Source organism: Solanum stenotomum, unplaced genomic scaffold, assembly GCF_019186545.1.
Source record: "Solanum stenotomum isolate F172 unplaced genomic scaffold, ASM1918654v1 scaffold23267, whole genome shotgun sequence".
NCBI classification, from domain to species: Eukaryota; Viridiplantae; Streptophyta; class Magnoliopsida; order Solanales; family Solanaceae; genus Solanum; species Solanum stenotomum.
The window spans coordinates 265,142-281,424 of record NW_026027418.1 but is presented as its reverse complement, the minus strand read 5'-3'; the positions used below and the strand labels follow the sequence as shown (position 1 = coordinate 281,424).

The 16,283-nt window shown below is 33.0% G+C and overlaps 1 protein-coding gene and 2 pseudogenes across 1 annotated transcript; all 3 read left to right on the top strand.

Annotated features, from left to right (window-relative positions):
* The first annotated feature begins 2,470 nt into the window (after positions 1-2,470).
* On the top strand, positions 2,471-6,889 carry LOC125851185 (disease resistance protein Roq1-like; annotated as a pseudogene).
* On the top strand, positions 6,713-7,797 carry LOC125851190 (uncharacterized). Its single transcript, XM_049530968.1, has 2 exons — positions 6,713-7,188; positions 7,277-7,797. Exons 1-2 carry the CDS (start codon positions 7,084-7,086, stop codon positions 7,730-7,732), a joined length of 561 nt encoding a protein of 186 aa, XP_049386925.1. The 5' UTR covers positions 6,713-7,083; the 3' UTR covers positions 7,733-7,797.
* A 1,712-nt stretch (positions 7,798-9,509) lies between these two features.
* Positions 9,510-16,283, top strand: part of LOC125851189 (disease resistance protein RUN1-like) — a 15,394-nt pseudogene continuing 8,620 nt past the window's right edge.

The following is a 16,283-nucleotide window of genomic DNA, read 5'->3' as shown; positions in this document are numbered from 1 at the left end:
GTTTGGGTGTAGGAAAATACCCGAATTACACGAAGAAATATCATGTGTATTTGACATATCTTGCTTACGTAGACCTTTTGATGGCCTGATGCTCAAAGGTGGGGAAGAGATAACAGTCGAGGAGGGCCCTTACAACGGTGTAGTAAAAAAGATAGGTATCCATCTGTTATACTTAGACCAACACGGTAATGTTACATCTTTCCCCATTTCCAGAAAAACTTCAGCAGGGCATAAAAGAGCAAAGTTCTGAGTCAAGCTTGGGAATGGGTGATGACTGAATCTGTGGTTTCGAGATTGCTCAGGTCTGAGACTTCTATTTCGAGATTTTCTTTTCTAAGAAGAGTATGCCACTTACAATCCTTGTCATCGACTTCTATTTCGTGTTTGTCTGAGACTTATTTTCCTAAGTTTATTGGGATTTTATGCTGCTTAAAAGTTTTAGATTTGAACAGTAACAATTTTCACTGAGGTTCTTGCTTTTGAATGACAATGAGAATCTTCAAACACTTCCATCAGTTGCTTCTGTATAAAATGTTGTTTTATTTATGTAATCAACTTTTTCCATTGTATACTGCTAGTTTTTTGAGCTGCACTAAAACTTAGTAAAAAGAGATGAATCTGTATAGTGAATATACTTCTCATAAATGTTTGTGGTGATTTATGGTCATTATTTGCAAATTTCATATACTCCATCACTTCATATTTACTTGTCAAATATTTTCTAATTTGATTTCCCTTTTTTACTTCGTCATTTTTTTTTTTACAAATGAAGGACGAACAATTATTTTCTTCCTATTATACCCTTAATTTATTAACATTGAATTAATGTCTTTGACAAATGTAGTGAGTAAATATGTTTAAGATTCTATCAATTAATAGGGTAAAATGGTAAACTCACTATACCAATTATTGCTTTCTTAACAGGTGTGTCAAGTCAAAATTTAACAAGTAAAAAGGGACCAAAAGAGTATATACTTTGTGGATTGAGATTTATGTCCTTGCTTTGACTAGTTCTTGAGATGTTAAATAATTTCAAATAATATTAATTTGATTTTCATGACCAAACACCTGCTTGTTGATCTCAATTACGTAAAATCTCTATAAAAGATAAACCAAAGAATGTCTCTAAGTCAACTACTGGTTAGACTATTCAAAAAGAAGAACTTATATTATAAGAAAATATTCAAAAAGGAGAAAAAAAAAGTTAAGGAGAAGAAAAAAGTTAAGGAGAAGAAAGAGGAGGTAAATAACGGGTATATTTATGATACGTTAAGTAAGCAATATATTTGTTTATGTAATAAATTAATTGCAAAGAATCAATTAGGAATTTGGTTGAAAATAGAATTAAGTACTCTCTTCTTCTCATACTAGTTGATTATTATATTATAAATAATTATTTCATATAAATATTTTCTATATTATCCTTGTAATTAATTCTTTTTAAAAGTGTTCATATTTATTTATAAAATTCCAAAATATTTTTTGAAAGGGTGAATTAATAAAATTATCTTTGTATTTATGACTTTTTAAGCACAATACAAAATGAAAAGTGTCAACTAATGGGATAGAGGAAGTATTAGATTACTCACTCTGTGACAACAAGATTTTCTCCATACCCAAGGCTCGAACCCGAAATCTCTGGTTAAGGGTGAAACACTCCCACCAGTGCACCACAACCATGTTTGGTATATTATCATTTTATTTATTGCTAATGAATGTGTGTCATCATACTGGAGAAATTAAAATGAACGAGCGTCCCAATAGCAAATTAAATTTCTTACTTGGGATCAACAAAGATTGTGGTGCAGTAGAAAGTACTCATTCATCCTAAATCAGACTCTCGAGTTCGAGTTTCCCTTAGTATAAAGTCGCTTTTTTTAGGGAGCGCTTTACCTCCAATGTGGAACTTTCTAGTGCAAATTTAAATTTAATCGGGTTCCAATGTGGTATGAACAACAAGTGGAAATCAAATAAAAAAAAATTAAAAAAAAAATCTTATTTTTAAAGGATTTGACACAGATATAGCAACATTTTCGAAAAATCTGAGTAACTTAGATTAAAAGAACATATTAAAAGGGGAACAGAAGTGAAAGAGAAGAAAGAGGAGGCAAATAGCGTGTAAAATACCAAAATATGATAATCTTAATAAAGGCATAGTAGAACATCATGACTTATTTGTTGTATTTTATTTTTAATAAAGAAGAGGAAAAGTCAGAAGTTGTAAAATTTGTTGCAATACTATATTTGTTCTGCAATAAATTAATCACAAAGATATAGAAACGGTCCAATTCAATAAGTTATTCACTTTGTGTGTAATCGTAATATTGTTATTTTATTTATTGTTAATGAATGTATATCGTTATAAATGAACTGAGGGTGAGAGTAAACAAATTAAATTTCTTAGGACTTGGGAGGCATCTTGCAAAAGAGTTGATCTAATACTATACAGTGAGCTTTATTGGTTTCATCCATGAATACTCAAGGAGAATCATCTTCTACTTCTTCTAACTTCTCTTATGATGTGTTTCTCAGTTTCAGAGGTGAAGATACTCGTAAAAACTTCACTGGTCATCTTTATTTCCGATTATGTCAAGTCGGAGTTAATACTTTCATAGATGATGAGGAATTGAGAAAAGGAGACGTCATTTCAAACAAACTTGACAAAGCAATTGAACAATCTAGGGTTGCTATTGTTGTTCTCTCCAAAAATTATGCTTCATCTAGTTGGTGTCTTGATGAACTCGTTAAAATTCTCGATTGCAGAGCGAAGTTAAAGCAGGTAGTTTTGCCTATTTTCTATGATGTTGATCCTTCTCAAGTGTGAAAGCAAACAGGGTCCTTTGGCGAAGCTTTGGCAAAACACAAGGAACGATTGTTTGGAGCTGAAAGAATGGAAAAGTGGAAAGCAGCACTCACAGAAGCTGCAAATTTATCTGGATGGGATTTGAGAAATATTGCTGATGGGTAAAACTTATTAATTTAATTAGAATTTAAGAATTTGCTTAAGCTTATAAGTTGGTTAGTTTTGAAACATTGTGAAGTCTTCCAATATTTCTTAAAACTCAGTGCCCAATCAAACTAAGGGAGTAGTAATAATCGATAATCTGGTAAAATAACAGCAATTAACCTGTTAAATGTAGTTAGAATTTACTAATAGTATAAAAACATCAATATGTGTATATAAATTCAGTTCTCTAGCCTCGAGTCCCTGTTATCTGTTGGCTATTGATTTTGTTTTGTTCATCAAATATTTTCAAATATCAAAGTATGGTTTTGCTTTNAAAAAAAAAAAAGAATGAAAACAGAAATTGAATCAGTTATGTTGCTACATATTCATCTTAAGAGCAAATAGTTGTTTGGTTGAAGAGAATGATTAATAAATCTACTATATATTAATAGGTACCGTTTGATTTGAATATTTTTAAATAAATAATGGGTACCTTTTTATTTGAATATAATTTTTTAATAAATAATGAGTACCTTTTTATTGTTTTAAAAAATTATTTTAAAATAAAATTTTATTAAAAAATATTTAAATTAATTGGGTGACTTTTTAGATAAATATCAATAGTTGAGTGACTTTCTAGGAAAATTGTCCTTAGTTGAATGACTTTTGGATTATAACATAAAGTTGAGTGACTTTCTAAGAAAATTATGCATAGTTGAGTGATTTTCTAGGAGAACTATCCATAGTTGAATGACCATTTGAGATATTATCTCTAGTTTTGAAACATTGCGAAGTCTTTCAATATTTCTTAAAACTCAGTGCCCAATCAAACTAAGGGAGTAGTAATAATCGATAATCTGGTAAAATAACAGCAGTTAACCTATTAAATGTAGTTAGAATTTACTAATAGCACCTCGAGTCCCTGTTATCTGTTGGCTATTGATTTTGTTTTGTTCATCAAATATTTTCAAATATCAATATTGTTTTGCTTTTTTTACTTTTAACTTTTGTTGTTGCTATAAAATTGTAGGCATGAATCAAAATTTATTGGAAGTATAATAAAACAAGTTCTACAAGAGGTCAACCAGACACCTCTAGATGTTGCTCATTACCCAATTGGATTAGATTCTTCTATCCAATATATAGAGTTGTTACTGCAAAGTGGATGTGAGCATGAAGTTCACATGGTTGGTATATGTGGCGTTGGTGGAATTGGAAAAACAACTTTGGCAAAAGCTATCTACAATCGAATATTTCAGCAGTTTAACGGTAGTTGCTTCCTTTCAGACATTAGATCAAAAACTGAAGAATTGGGTTTAGTCAAACTTCAAGAGAAACTACTTAATCAAATTCTCAAAACTAAGGAATTTGAAGTTGATAGTGTTGCTGAAGGTGTTAATCTCATCAAAGCAAGACTTCGGTCTCAGAAGGTTCTAATTGTTCTTGATGACGTGGATCATAGAAGCCAATTAGAATCCTTAACAAGAGAAAGAAGTTGGTTTGGCTCTGGTAGTTTAATAATTATTACAACCCGAGACGAACATTTGCTATATGGCCTTGCAACAAGTGAGATATACCAAGCCAAACTTTTAAATGACAATGAAACTCAACAACTTTTTTCTCGTCATGCTTTCAACAGTTTTTCTCCACCACAAGAATATGATGAGCTGGCACAAGACATAATAAAATATTCAGGAGGGCTACCATTAGCTCTTGTGACATTAGGGTCACATTTGCAAGGGAGATCCATAGAAGAATGGAGATACGAGTTCAAAAAACTAAGAGCAATTCCTCATTGTGATATTCAAAAGATTCTCCAGATAAGCTTTGATGGACTTGATGACAATACTCAGAGTGTTTTCCTTGATATCACATGCGCCTTCCATGGATGCTATGAGGATGAAGTGACCAAAACATTAAATGCGTGTGGTTTTTATTCTGAAAGTGCAATTTCAACCTTAGTCCAAAGGAACTTGCTCCAAAGGGATTGCCGTTATTTGGTGATGCATGATCTAGTGCGGGATATGGGAAGAGAAATTGTTCGCTTGGAATCACCTCGGAACTCGGGAAAACGGAGTAGATTGTTCAATCCTCAAGAAGTCCGTGATGTTCTACAAGGAAATAAAGTCAGTAAATTTGGATTATCTTTATTTGATATACATTTGCTTATAATTTATGTTGTCACCACAAGAACTCATTTCATTTGTGCTTAGTACTTCTCTAGCTAGTAAATTATCTCTAGATGTTTGCCAATCACTCTGTACTTGAAAGGAGTCAAAGACAAAATTATCAAATAAAATTCAGTTATTTAATAATTATATAAATTGATTTGTTGAAAGATATTTCTTATTAAATATCCTTTAGTTGGATATGATGTGTAAATTTATTTTCTTGGTAGATAATTTGTATTCTCTTTGATTGACCTTTAATTTGTATAAAACATTTCTCTCTCTTAATTTCTTATACTTAACATGGTCTTATGGTACTTCTCTTTTTACTTAATTGCAGGGTTCCGAAAATGTAGAAGTATTGGTGGTAGAACGACGGGCATTAAAGGGTGTGAAGCTGAGCACCAAAGCATTTCAGAAAATGATAAATCTTAGGGTGCTTAAAATCGACGACTTACATATTAGTGGAGATTTTGAGCTATTGTCCAAGGAGCTCAGATGGTTGTCTTGGAAAGGATGTCCTTTGAAATGTATACCATTAAATTTTCCAGCTGAAAAACTTGTAGTTCTGAATATGGAAGGGAGCGATGTCCAAGACTTTGGTTTGAATTTGCAGGTTCATTTCTCAATTCTGCAATTTCACGTGTACTGTTATATCGCAATTATGTGAAGGAAAATGTTAATTGAAATTATATTTTGCTTACATTTTAGTGTTGTAGAAGTTTGAAGGAGCTGAATCTCTCTGATTGCAAGCGCCTCAGAAGTACTCCAAACTTCAGGGGTTCACAAAGTCTCAAGATTTTGTCGCTTGAGAATTGCTCAAGTCTAAAGGAGATCCATCCATCAATAGGAAATTTGGAAAGACTAATTGATCTTCAATTGAGTGGTTGCAAAAAGATTACGGATCTTCCGAACAGTATATGCCAGCTAAAATCCCTTGAATACTTGAGCATTAATGACTGCTTATCTTTATGTTGAGAATGAATCTTTACCATCTGTATGTTTTGATCAAAGGATAGAGGAACANCCTTTGAAATGTATACCATTAAATTTTCCAGCTGAAAAACTTGTAGTTCTGAATATGGAAGGGAGCGATGTCCAAGACTTTGGTTTGAATTTGCAGGTTCATTTCTCAATTCTGCAATTTCATATGTACTGTTATATCGCAATTATGTGAAGGAAAATGTTAATTGAAATTATATTTTGTTTACATTTTAGTGTTGTAGAAGTTTGAAGGAGCTGAATCTCTCTGATTGCAAGCGCCTCAGAAGTACTCCAAACTTCAGGGGTTCACGAAGTCTTGAAACTTTGTCGCTTGAGAATTGCTCAAGTCTAAAGGAGATCCATCCATCAATAGGAAATTTGGAAAGACTAATTGATCTTCAATTGAGTGGTTGCAAAAAGATTATGGATCTTCCGAGCAGCATATGCCAGCTAAAATCCCTTGAATACTTGAGCATTTATGACTGCTTATCTTTACAAACACTGCCAGTTGACATTGGAGATATGCAAAACCTAGTAATTCTCCATGCATGGGATACAGGTATAAAACAATTGCCTGTATCTGTTGAAATGCTAAGAAATCTTGAAGATTTGCAAGTGGGAAGTCAAAATTTAGAGGCCAAAAGGAGTTTTTCTCGAAGAAGAAGAGTCCGCCGCATAGAATCCTTGCCAATTTTTATTTTTCATTTATGCCTTCCATATTTTGGTTTCTCCGAGGATGATATTCCTAGAGATATTGGAAGATTATCCAACTTACGTTTTTTAGATTTGAGGGGCAACAATTTCCTCTATCTACCCTTTGATTTTTCCAAGTTACCATTGTTGATATCCTTGTGTTTGATTGATTGTAAGAATCTTCAAACACTCCCATCACTATCAAATTTAGAGTACCTTGAAAATCTTTATCTTAGGAATTGCCAAAAACTGGTGAAGATTACAGGGTTGGACTACCTCCCGTCAATAAAGATGATCGACGTGATTAATTGTACTTCCCTGCAGAATCAATTCAATGAAGGCTTGTTTAGTGCCCATGCTCTATCAACTTCGTCTATAAACTATCCAGATATTAAGGTTTAGTCCCTCTTCCTCTCTCTCTCTCACATATCACATTATTAATGATCTAATTTTGTCTTAATTAATTTGTCTGATGAAGCTGCAGTTACAAATTTATATCGAAAGCAATGAGATTCCAGATTGGTGCAACAATAAAGTAACAGCTTCATCTATTTGTTTGACTATGCCCACAGTACAGAATAATGAGTATCACTTCTTAGGAATGGTTCTCTGGTTTGTTTCCCACTTTTGCAATGTAACCACCCGTCTTCAAAAGTTTGATGTTTCTATTGACCAGTCTTCAACTTTTTTCTGGAGTTTTTATATACCTGACAGTGAGGGAGAAGTATCATGTGTATATTACTTATCTTTCTCAAATGGTAGACCTTTTAATGGCCTGAACATCATCAAAGGCGGGGAACAGATAACAGTAATGGATGGCAGTGACGGAGGCATAATAAAGAAGATAGGAGTACATCTGTTATATTTAGATCAACACGGTAATGTTACTTCTTTCCCAGCAGTTGTGGATCATTCTTATACTCCCAAACCACAAAGATAGATGTTTGATTTGGGTTGATATAAATTTTTAAGCTGACAAAAAGTTGACAAGCAAACTACATATTGTAATAAATAGAATTCTTACAAGTACTTCGAGATTATTGCTGCGATGGGTAGGAAGAAGGGAGGAGAGAAAATCAGGTGTCACACACCTCAAACCATGTTGTAGTCCCACATCGTTCCTGGGAAGGAACATGGAGTACTGCTTTTTATATGACTTTAATTTGGGCAATTTTCTCCACGTGAATTAACTTTTTAGAGTTGAGTTAAATCCAAATGAAAATGACATCAATGAGTCAAACTTATAACATATGAGATATTTTAGGAATTTGCTTAAAAATAAAAAGGGTCCGATTCAAGATGCAACTACTATTAGAATTGACCTTTGGTGGGTAGAGAAATTTTGAATGTGAAACCATTCAATTAAAAAGAAAAAGAATTGAATGTTTCCATTTAATTTCCATCAACTTTCCTCCACAATAAGATTGCCTATTAAGAGTCCCACAAGTACTTTCCTAGAAGGATGAAATGTACTGTTATTAATTATTGGAATGCAAAAAGAAGAAGCATGTGGTTTTACTGCGTATGTCACACTGAATGGAAATATACAAAATTTAATTAAATACATAATTTACCTAACCAGTTAGCAAACATGATAAGAGTATTATTTATACAAAATTTAATATGCGGATAATTTACCTCCAAATCAATGGCTTAGTGCCTCGTTAAAGTGAATATTGACCAACTATTCCAAACCAAATGAGAGACGACTCTTTATCAATTATTTCAATCCNTTTGATGTATTTGTACAAGATTTTATGTGAACATTCCCTGGCCAATTGAAACAAACACTGTTAGCAACATCTCATACTATATCAATCATGAAATTTTCAGTGAAACGTTGCCACTATAACGAGGTTTGGCTGTACTTGTATAATGTTAAACCATCATCGTATGAGACATGCCACCCTTACCTACAAGGTGGAGCATTTTCATCAGACATGCTCAAATGCAACAAATCCATACGGATATGATGATCAAAACTGAGTAGCCGCGAAAGAAATTAAGCGAATAGAAGCTAGAATGTCAAATGACTCACTAATAATGCATCAATTTCAGATAACTGAATTCCTTTGCTAAGGTAACTACTTACATAGCTTCAGAGTCCAGACCAAATCAGAACACAAGCAGGGGTAATTCAATGTCCAAATGTACTGTGGACTACCTCTGGAAACTCCCATTGTCACCAGTGGCGGACCCAGGATTTTCGTTCAGGGGATTCAAAAAATGAAAGTATAAACGTGTAAATAAGCCTAGAAATGGGAACCTTGAATTTTTTTGGGTTTAAAACCACACTTTTAGCACGTTTTTAAAAGTTAAAAAAAAAACACTAAAAAAAAATGAAAAACAGAAACTGAAAAAAAAAAAATTAAAATGCTTTCACTGAGATTCGAACTAGTGACGTGCAACTTAATTTTTGGGGGACTTGCCACTATGCCATTAGCTTCTCTTTGTTATTTAGGAGGTTCAATATATATACACCTACAGAAATACAGAAAATTTACTTTATATGTACCGTGTAATTTTTTAATAGTGTGAACAAGTAAAAATCTATGAAGAGAGTGAAAGGAAATAGTATATCTATTAATATCATGACAAATAAAAGTGAACTAGACATTTCTATGAAATATCTTGGAAACTTCCCTTTCATTTCTGTCATGCTTCTTTGGGGCTTGTAAATGACTTGACCCATTATTAATTTTCCAAGAACAAATAATTACCTGTGGGTATATGTAGAAGCTGCTTCACTCATCTTTCTTTCATTATTAAAACAAAAAATTATCTAAAAATCCCTTAAATTTATTGTCATCAAATATGCATACACAGTTTGTTGTAGGAGAATCATCTTCTTCTTCCAACTTGTCTTATGATGTATTTCTCAATTTCAGAGGCGAAGATACTCGCAAAACCTTCACCGGTCATCTTTACACCCAATTGTGTCAAGTCGGAGTTAATACCTTCATAGATGATGAGTAATTAAGAAAGGGAGACGTCATTTCAACCGAACTTGAGAAAGCAATTGAAGAATCTAGGGTTGCCATTGTTGTTTTCTCCAAAAATTATGCTTCCTCTAGTTGGTGTCTTGATGAACTCGTTAAAATTCTCGATTGCAGAGAGAGGTTAAATCAGGTAGTTTTGCCTATTTTTTATGATGTTGATCCTTCTCAAGTGTGAAAGCAAACTGGGTCCTTTGGCGAAGCTTCGGCACACAAGGAACAATTGTTTGGAGCTGAAAGAATGGAAAAGTGGAAAGCAGCACTCACTGAAGCTGCGAATTTATCTGGATGGGATCTGCAAAACATGGCTGATGGGTAAGACTTCTTACTTCAACTATAGAATTTTGAATTAAAGCGTTTGCCTAAGCATATAAGCTGGTTAATTTTGGAACATTGCAAAGTCTTCTATATTTTTTAAATTCCGTGTCAAGACAAATCAAACTACATCCAGAGAGCAGTATTAATGGACAATTTCCATTCTCTATCCTCGAGTTCCGTGTTATCTGTTAGCTATTGATTTCCATTCTATCCAGGGAGAACTAGTTTTAACTTCTGATATTGCTACAAAAACTGTAGGCATGAATCAAAATTTATCGGAAGTATTATAAAACAAGTTCTGCAAGAGGCCAACCAGACACCTCTAGATGTTGCTCATTACCCAATTGGATTAGATTCGTCTATCGAGCATATAGAGTTGTTACTGCAAAGTGGATGTGAGCATGAAGTTCGCATGGTTGGTATATGTGGTGTTGGTGGAATTGGAAAAACAACTCTAGCAAAAGCTATCTACAATCGAATATTTCAACAGTTTGGTGGTAGTTGCTTCCTTTCGGACATTAGATCAAAAGCTGAAGAATTGGGTCTTGTCAAGCTACAAGAAAAAGTACTTTGTCAAATTCTCAAAACTAAGGAGTTCGAAGTTGATAGTGTTGCTGAAGGTGTCAATCTAATCAAAGCAAGACTTGGGTCAAAGAAGGTTCTAATTGTTCTTGATGACGTGGATCATAGAAACCAATTAGAATCCTTAACAAGAGAAAGAAGTTGGTTTGGCTCTGGTAGTGTAATAATTATTACAACGCGAGACGAGCATTTGCTATATGGGCTTACAACAAATGAGATATACCGGGCCAAACTTTTAAATGACAATGAAGCTCAACAACTTTTTTCTTGTCATGCTTTTAACAGTCTTTCTCCACCACATGAATATGTTGAGCTGGGGGAAAACATAATTAAATATTCAGGCGGGCTACCATTAGCCCTTGTGACATTGGGGTCGCATTTTCAAGGGAGATCCGTAGAAGAATGGAGACACGAGTTCACAAAACTAAGAACAATTCCTCATTTTGATATTCAAAGGATTCTCCAGATAAGCTTTGATGGACTTGATGATAATACTCAAGGTGTTTTCCTTGATATTGCATGCGCCTTCCATGGATGTGTTGAGGATGAAGTTACCAAAACATTAAATGCCTGTGGTTTTTATTGTGAAAGTGCAATTGCAACTCTAGTAAAAAGACACCTGCTCCAAAGGGATTGGCGTTGTTTGGTGATGCATGATCTTGTGCGGGATATGGGAAGAGAAATTGTTCGCATGGAATCACCTCGAGACTGTGGAAAACGGAGTAGATTGTTCAACCCTCAAGAAGTCCTTGATGTCCTACAAGGAAATAAAGTCAGTAAATTTCATTATCTTTATCTTGGTTATACTTTCTTTTCTCTTTTTTTTTTTCCATTTAATTTGATATACATTTGCTTATAATTTAGGTTGTCACCACAATAACTCAATTCATTTGTGCTTAATTCTTCTCTGGCTGGTAAATTATCTCTAGTTGTTTGCCAGCCACTCTTTCCTAATTTCTCGGACTTTTCATTTTACTAAACAACAGGGTTCTGAAAATGTAGAAGTATTGGTGATAAATCAACAGGCATTAAATGGTGTGAAGCTGAGCACAAAAGCATTTCAGAAAATGATAAAACTTAGGGTGCTTAAAATTGACGACTTACATATTAGTGGAGATTTTGAGCTATTGTCCAAGGAGCTCAAATGGTTTTCTTGGAAAAGATGTCCTTTAAAATGTGTACCATCAAATTTTCCAGCAGAGAAACTTGTAGTTTTGAATATGGAAGGGAGCAATTTCCAAGAATTTGGTTTGAATTTGCAGGTTCGTTACTCAATTCTTCAATTTCATGTGTACTTTTATATTGCAATTACGTGAAGGAAAATCTTAATTGAAATTATATTTTGTTTACTTTTAGTATTGTAAAAGTTTGAAGAAGCTGAATCTCTCTGGTTGCAAGCACCTTAGAAGTACTCCAAACTTCAAGGGTTCACGAAGTCTTGAGTCTGTGATGTTTCGAGATTGCTCAAGTCTTAAGAATATCCATCCATCAATAGGAAATTTGGATAGACTAATTGATCTGCAATTGAGTGGTTGCAAAAAGATTACGGATCTTCCAAGCAGCATATGCCAGCTAAAATCCCTTCAATTATTGTACATTAATTTCTGCTCATCTTTACAAACACTGCCAGTTGACATTGGAGATATGCAAAGCCTAACTCATCTTTGTGCATTGGGTACGGGTATAAAACAGTTGCCTGGATCTGTTGAAATGCTAAGAAATCTTAAAGAATTGCAAGTGGGAGATGGAACTTTAGAGGCCAAAAGGAGTTTTTCTCGAAGAAGAGTCCGCCACATAGAATCCTTATCTAGTTTTATTTCGATTTTAAGTTTTCGATACTGTGGTTTCACTGAGGCTGATATTCCTAGGGATATTGGGAGTTTATCCAACTTACATAATTTAGATTTGAGGGGCAACAGTTTCCTCTATCTACCCTTTGATTTTTCCAAGTTACCATTGTTGACATCCTTGTATTTGAATGATTGTGAGAATATTCAAACACTCCCGTCACTATCAAATTTAGAGCACCTTACAATTCTTGGACTTAGGAATTGCCAAAAACTGGTCAAGATTAGAGGGTTGGACAACCTCCCTTCAATTTGGAAGATGGACATGGTTAATTGTACTTGTCTGCAGAATCCATTGAATGAAGGCTTCTTTAGTGCCCCTGCTCTATCATTTCCGTCTATAAAGCATCAACTGTATGGGGTTAGTCCCTCTCCCTCTCTGATCTCTCTCTCGTATCACATTAATAATTAATGATCTAATTGTGTCTTAATTTGTCTGATGAAGCATCCGTTACAAATTAATCTCGAAAGCAATGAGATTCCAGATTGGTGCAGCAATAAAGTAACAGCTCCATCTATCTGTTTGACTTTGCCCACAGTACATAATAACAACTTCTTAGGAATGGTTCTCTGGTTTGTTTGCCACTTTTGCAATGTACATCTTCCACACTTTGTTGTTGTTACTGTTGCCCATATAAATCATTCAGCTCATCTGTTTAATTTGAATTTTGATGAACCTGACAATGAGGGAGAAGTATCATGTGTATATTACATCCCTTGCTCAGATGATACACTTTTTGAAGGCCTGGAGATCAAAGGCGGGGAACAGATAAGCGTAGAGGATGGCACTGGCAAAGGTGCAGTAAAGAAGATAGGAGTACATCTGTTATATTTAGACCAACATGGCAATGTTACTTCTTTCCCGGCAAAAAACGTAGTAGAAGAAAAGAAGACAAAAAGAAAAAGAAAAAGAAAAATGATGTTTGGTGGCAGTCGTGGACGACTATTGGTGTTCCCCATTTCCAGGAACACTTCAGCAAGGCATAAAAGAGCAAAGTTCTGATAGTTTTCCTTTGGATAAAGCTTGGGAATGAGTGATGACTGAATCAACTTTTTTCCATTTGTATACTGCTACTTTCTTCAACTGCACTAAACCATAGTTAAAAGAATTGAATATGTATAGTCAATATAGTTATCAAATTTTGTTTGATTTATGTTATCAACTTTTTCCATTTGTATACTGCTAGTTTCTTATACACCTAATTATTTTTGGTCCTAACATTATGATCATAATAGTTAATTTCTACTCCCTTTTTTCCTGAAAAAATACTATAAGAAAATGAAGTTGGAGCAGAAGAAATTGTATAATAAATAATTTCGGACTTACTCTCTTATATGTGGTGCTAGGGGATTGCCTGTTCTTATTCTGTGAAATGTGCACAATTTTTTGCAGTGATGGAACCATGCAATATCTTGAGAATTTCAAGTAGTTTAAGCAGACGTTTAATTATATGTGATATTTGAAGAAAAAATAAAAAAGTATTTGGAAGTTAAAGTTGTGTTTGAATATAATGGAGAAGAGTATTGTAGCGATTAAATGCAAATGTATTTTTCCCAATTTAGGTTTTGTGCATAGAAAATTAAGGTCCTTCTCTTTGGTCAGGTATTTCAGTCCATTAGTGGAAATTTCACTAAAAGTTAACAAATATTTGTCAACAACTAAGGAGTAGCATCTATCGTTAATTTCTAGGACATGAGTTATTTAATTAAAATTCATTTTCACTTAATTTTTTTAAGTTAAACAGTTCTTCATTTTTTGGTAAAGTTTGTCAATAAATTAATTCTAGGATACCTTCGAATTCTTTGACTAATACTCTAGTCAACAAACTTAAAATCAAATATCCAATCTTCATTCAAGATACTTTTGTTAACAATCTTAAGACTATATATTCAAAGCAATTTTGATGTATGGCACAAAGTGAATCCACATAGAGGTTAAATAAATACCTAATACAAAAACGTGCTTTGTAATTTGACATTAATTGATATTTAAGGCCTACTAACTTTGGACGTATATAAATAATTATTTAAATTTATATAAAATTAAATAAATAGATACGTACGTCATACGTGACATTCTACATATTTAGCAATTATATAATAAAGAAGATTAAATTAAGAAAAAAGACATAAAGTTACCACTGAAGTTGTCCTGAATTTTCGAAAAGACACTTAAACTTTGCAGAGGTCCTATTACCTCACTATTCTTATTTATAATGAATTTATTGTTCTATTATGAGCCTAGGTGGCAGGAGAGTGTTCAATCTCCATTTGGGGCGTGAGTCAAGCCAAAAAATAAATAAATATTTATTTTAACATTTATTTAATTAGAAATATTATTTTCTTTTAGTTACTTCTATTTTTTTAATTTTAACTTTCTTAATTCATTCTTTTCCATTAACTTCTTCACCCAAATTCAACAACCCAATAACCTTTACTTTATCTTCTTCAACTTAGAAGATTCATTTACTTAATTCATTTTTATCACTTTTTTTCTTATCTCTTGCTTTTCTTTGTTTCTTTAACTTCGTCTATCCTCTTTTTTTATAAAAATAAAATAAATTTGAACTCCATTATTTGATTGATTAGAGAGTACTATAAAACTCCATTTTTATTTTTATCTTTGGTTTGAATATAAAACTTCATTACCTTGCTTTAGTGATGATTTAATGGCGAAAATAGTGCTATAACAGGGAAGCATCATGGAGTACATCGAAGGCGGCAATGGCTGCTACTTTAGAGGAATAAAGGTTGAAGAAGAAAGAAGATTCAAATTGAAAAAGAAAAATGGAGATTTTTTGGCTGCTACTTTAGGTTCATTTTCAATTGAAAATGAAAGAGGATTTAAAATTTTCACGCTTCCTCTCTTCATTTGGGGCATGTAGAGGAATGAAGGTTGAAGAAGAAAAATTGAAAATGAAAATTAAACTAAAAATTTAAAATTTAAAAAAATTAATACGTGGCAAACAATAATTGGTACGTGATTGCACTTCTTTTCTTGCAATTGAGGTTGGATGAAAAGTGAGATATTTATAACACTTTTAAATTGTTTAATGGGGTAATAGGACACCCACAAAGTTAAAGTGTCTTTTTAAAAATTCGAGACAACTTTAGTGACTTTCTCTTAAATTAAATCATTAGTTGATGACTTGATGCTTTGGGTGCCTTTTGTGTACTCTATGACAAATACTCCCTCCGTCCCTATTTAGTTGTCCACTTTAGAAATGACACACATATTAAGGCAACAATGATTAGCATAGTGAAGTTACAATTTTGCCGTTATTAATTATGATTCCAAAATAAATTTATTCAAGATAACTAATCAATGTTGGAGAAAGTTTAAATTTTCAAGAAGTTTAAATGAGGGTATAATAGGAAAAAAAAAATTGTCCTTTCTTGATTTGTCAAAATGGACAAGTAAATAGAGACATCTAAAAGAGGAAATATGGACAAGTAAATAGGGACGGAGGGAGTACTACTCAACAAATTTGAAATATATATTATTAATCCAACATTTTTCTAGGAAAACTAATTCTTTAAAGTTAAAACTGTCGTTTTCATTTAAATATAAAATATTTAATCATGACAGATACATTAAGTAAAAAATTTCCCAATCATGATTCCACTTCATGAATCACATGCTTAGTGTATAATAAAATAATAAAAGAACCACTAATCATGAAACGAGACCACATTAATTAGGTGTTAAACAACAATTTTCAAAAAATAAAAATTGCAATGAGCCATA

Bases quoted from the DNA above. Each gene is read 5' to 3' on its own strand.
- LOC125851190 (XM_049530968.1), top strand. From the start codon at position 7,084: ATGATCGACGTGATTAATTGTACTTCCCTGCAGAATCAATTCAATGAA. The intron at 7,189-7,276 runs GTTTAGTCCCTC...ATGAAGCTGCAG, and splicing joins TAAACTATCCAGATATTAAG to TTACAAATTTATATCGAAAG.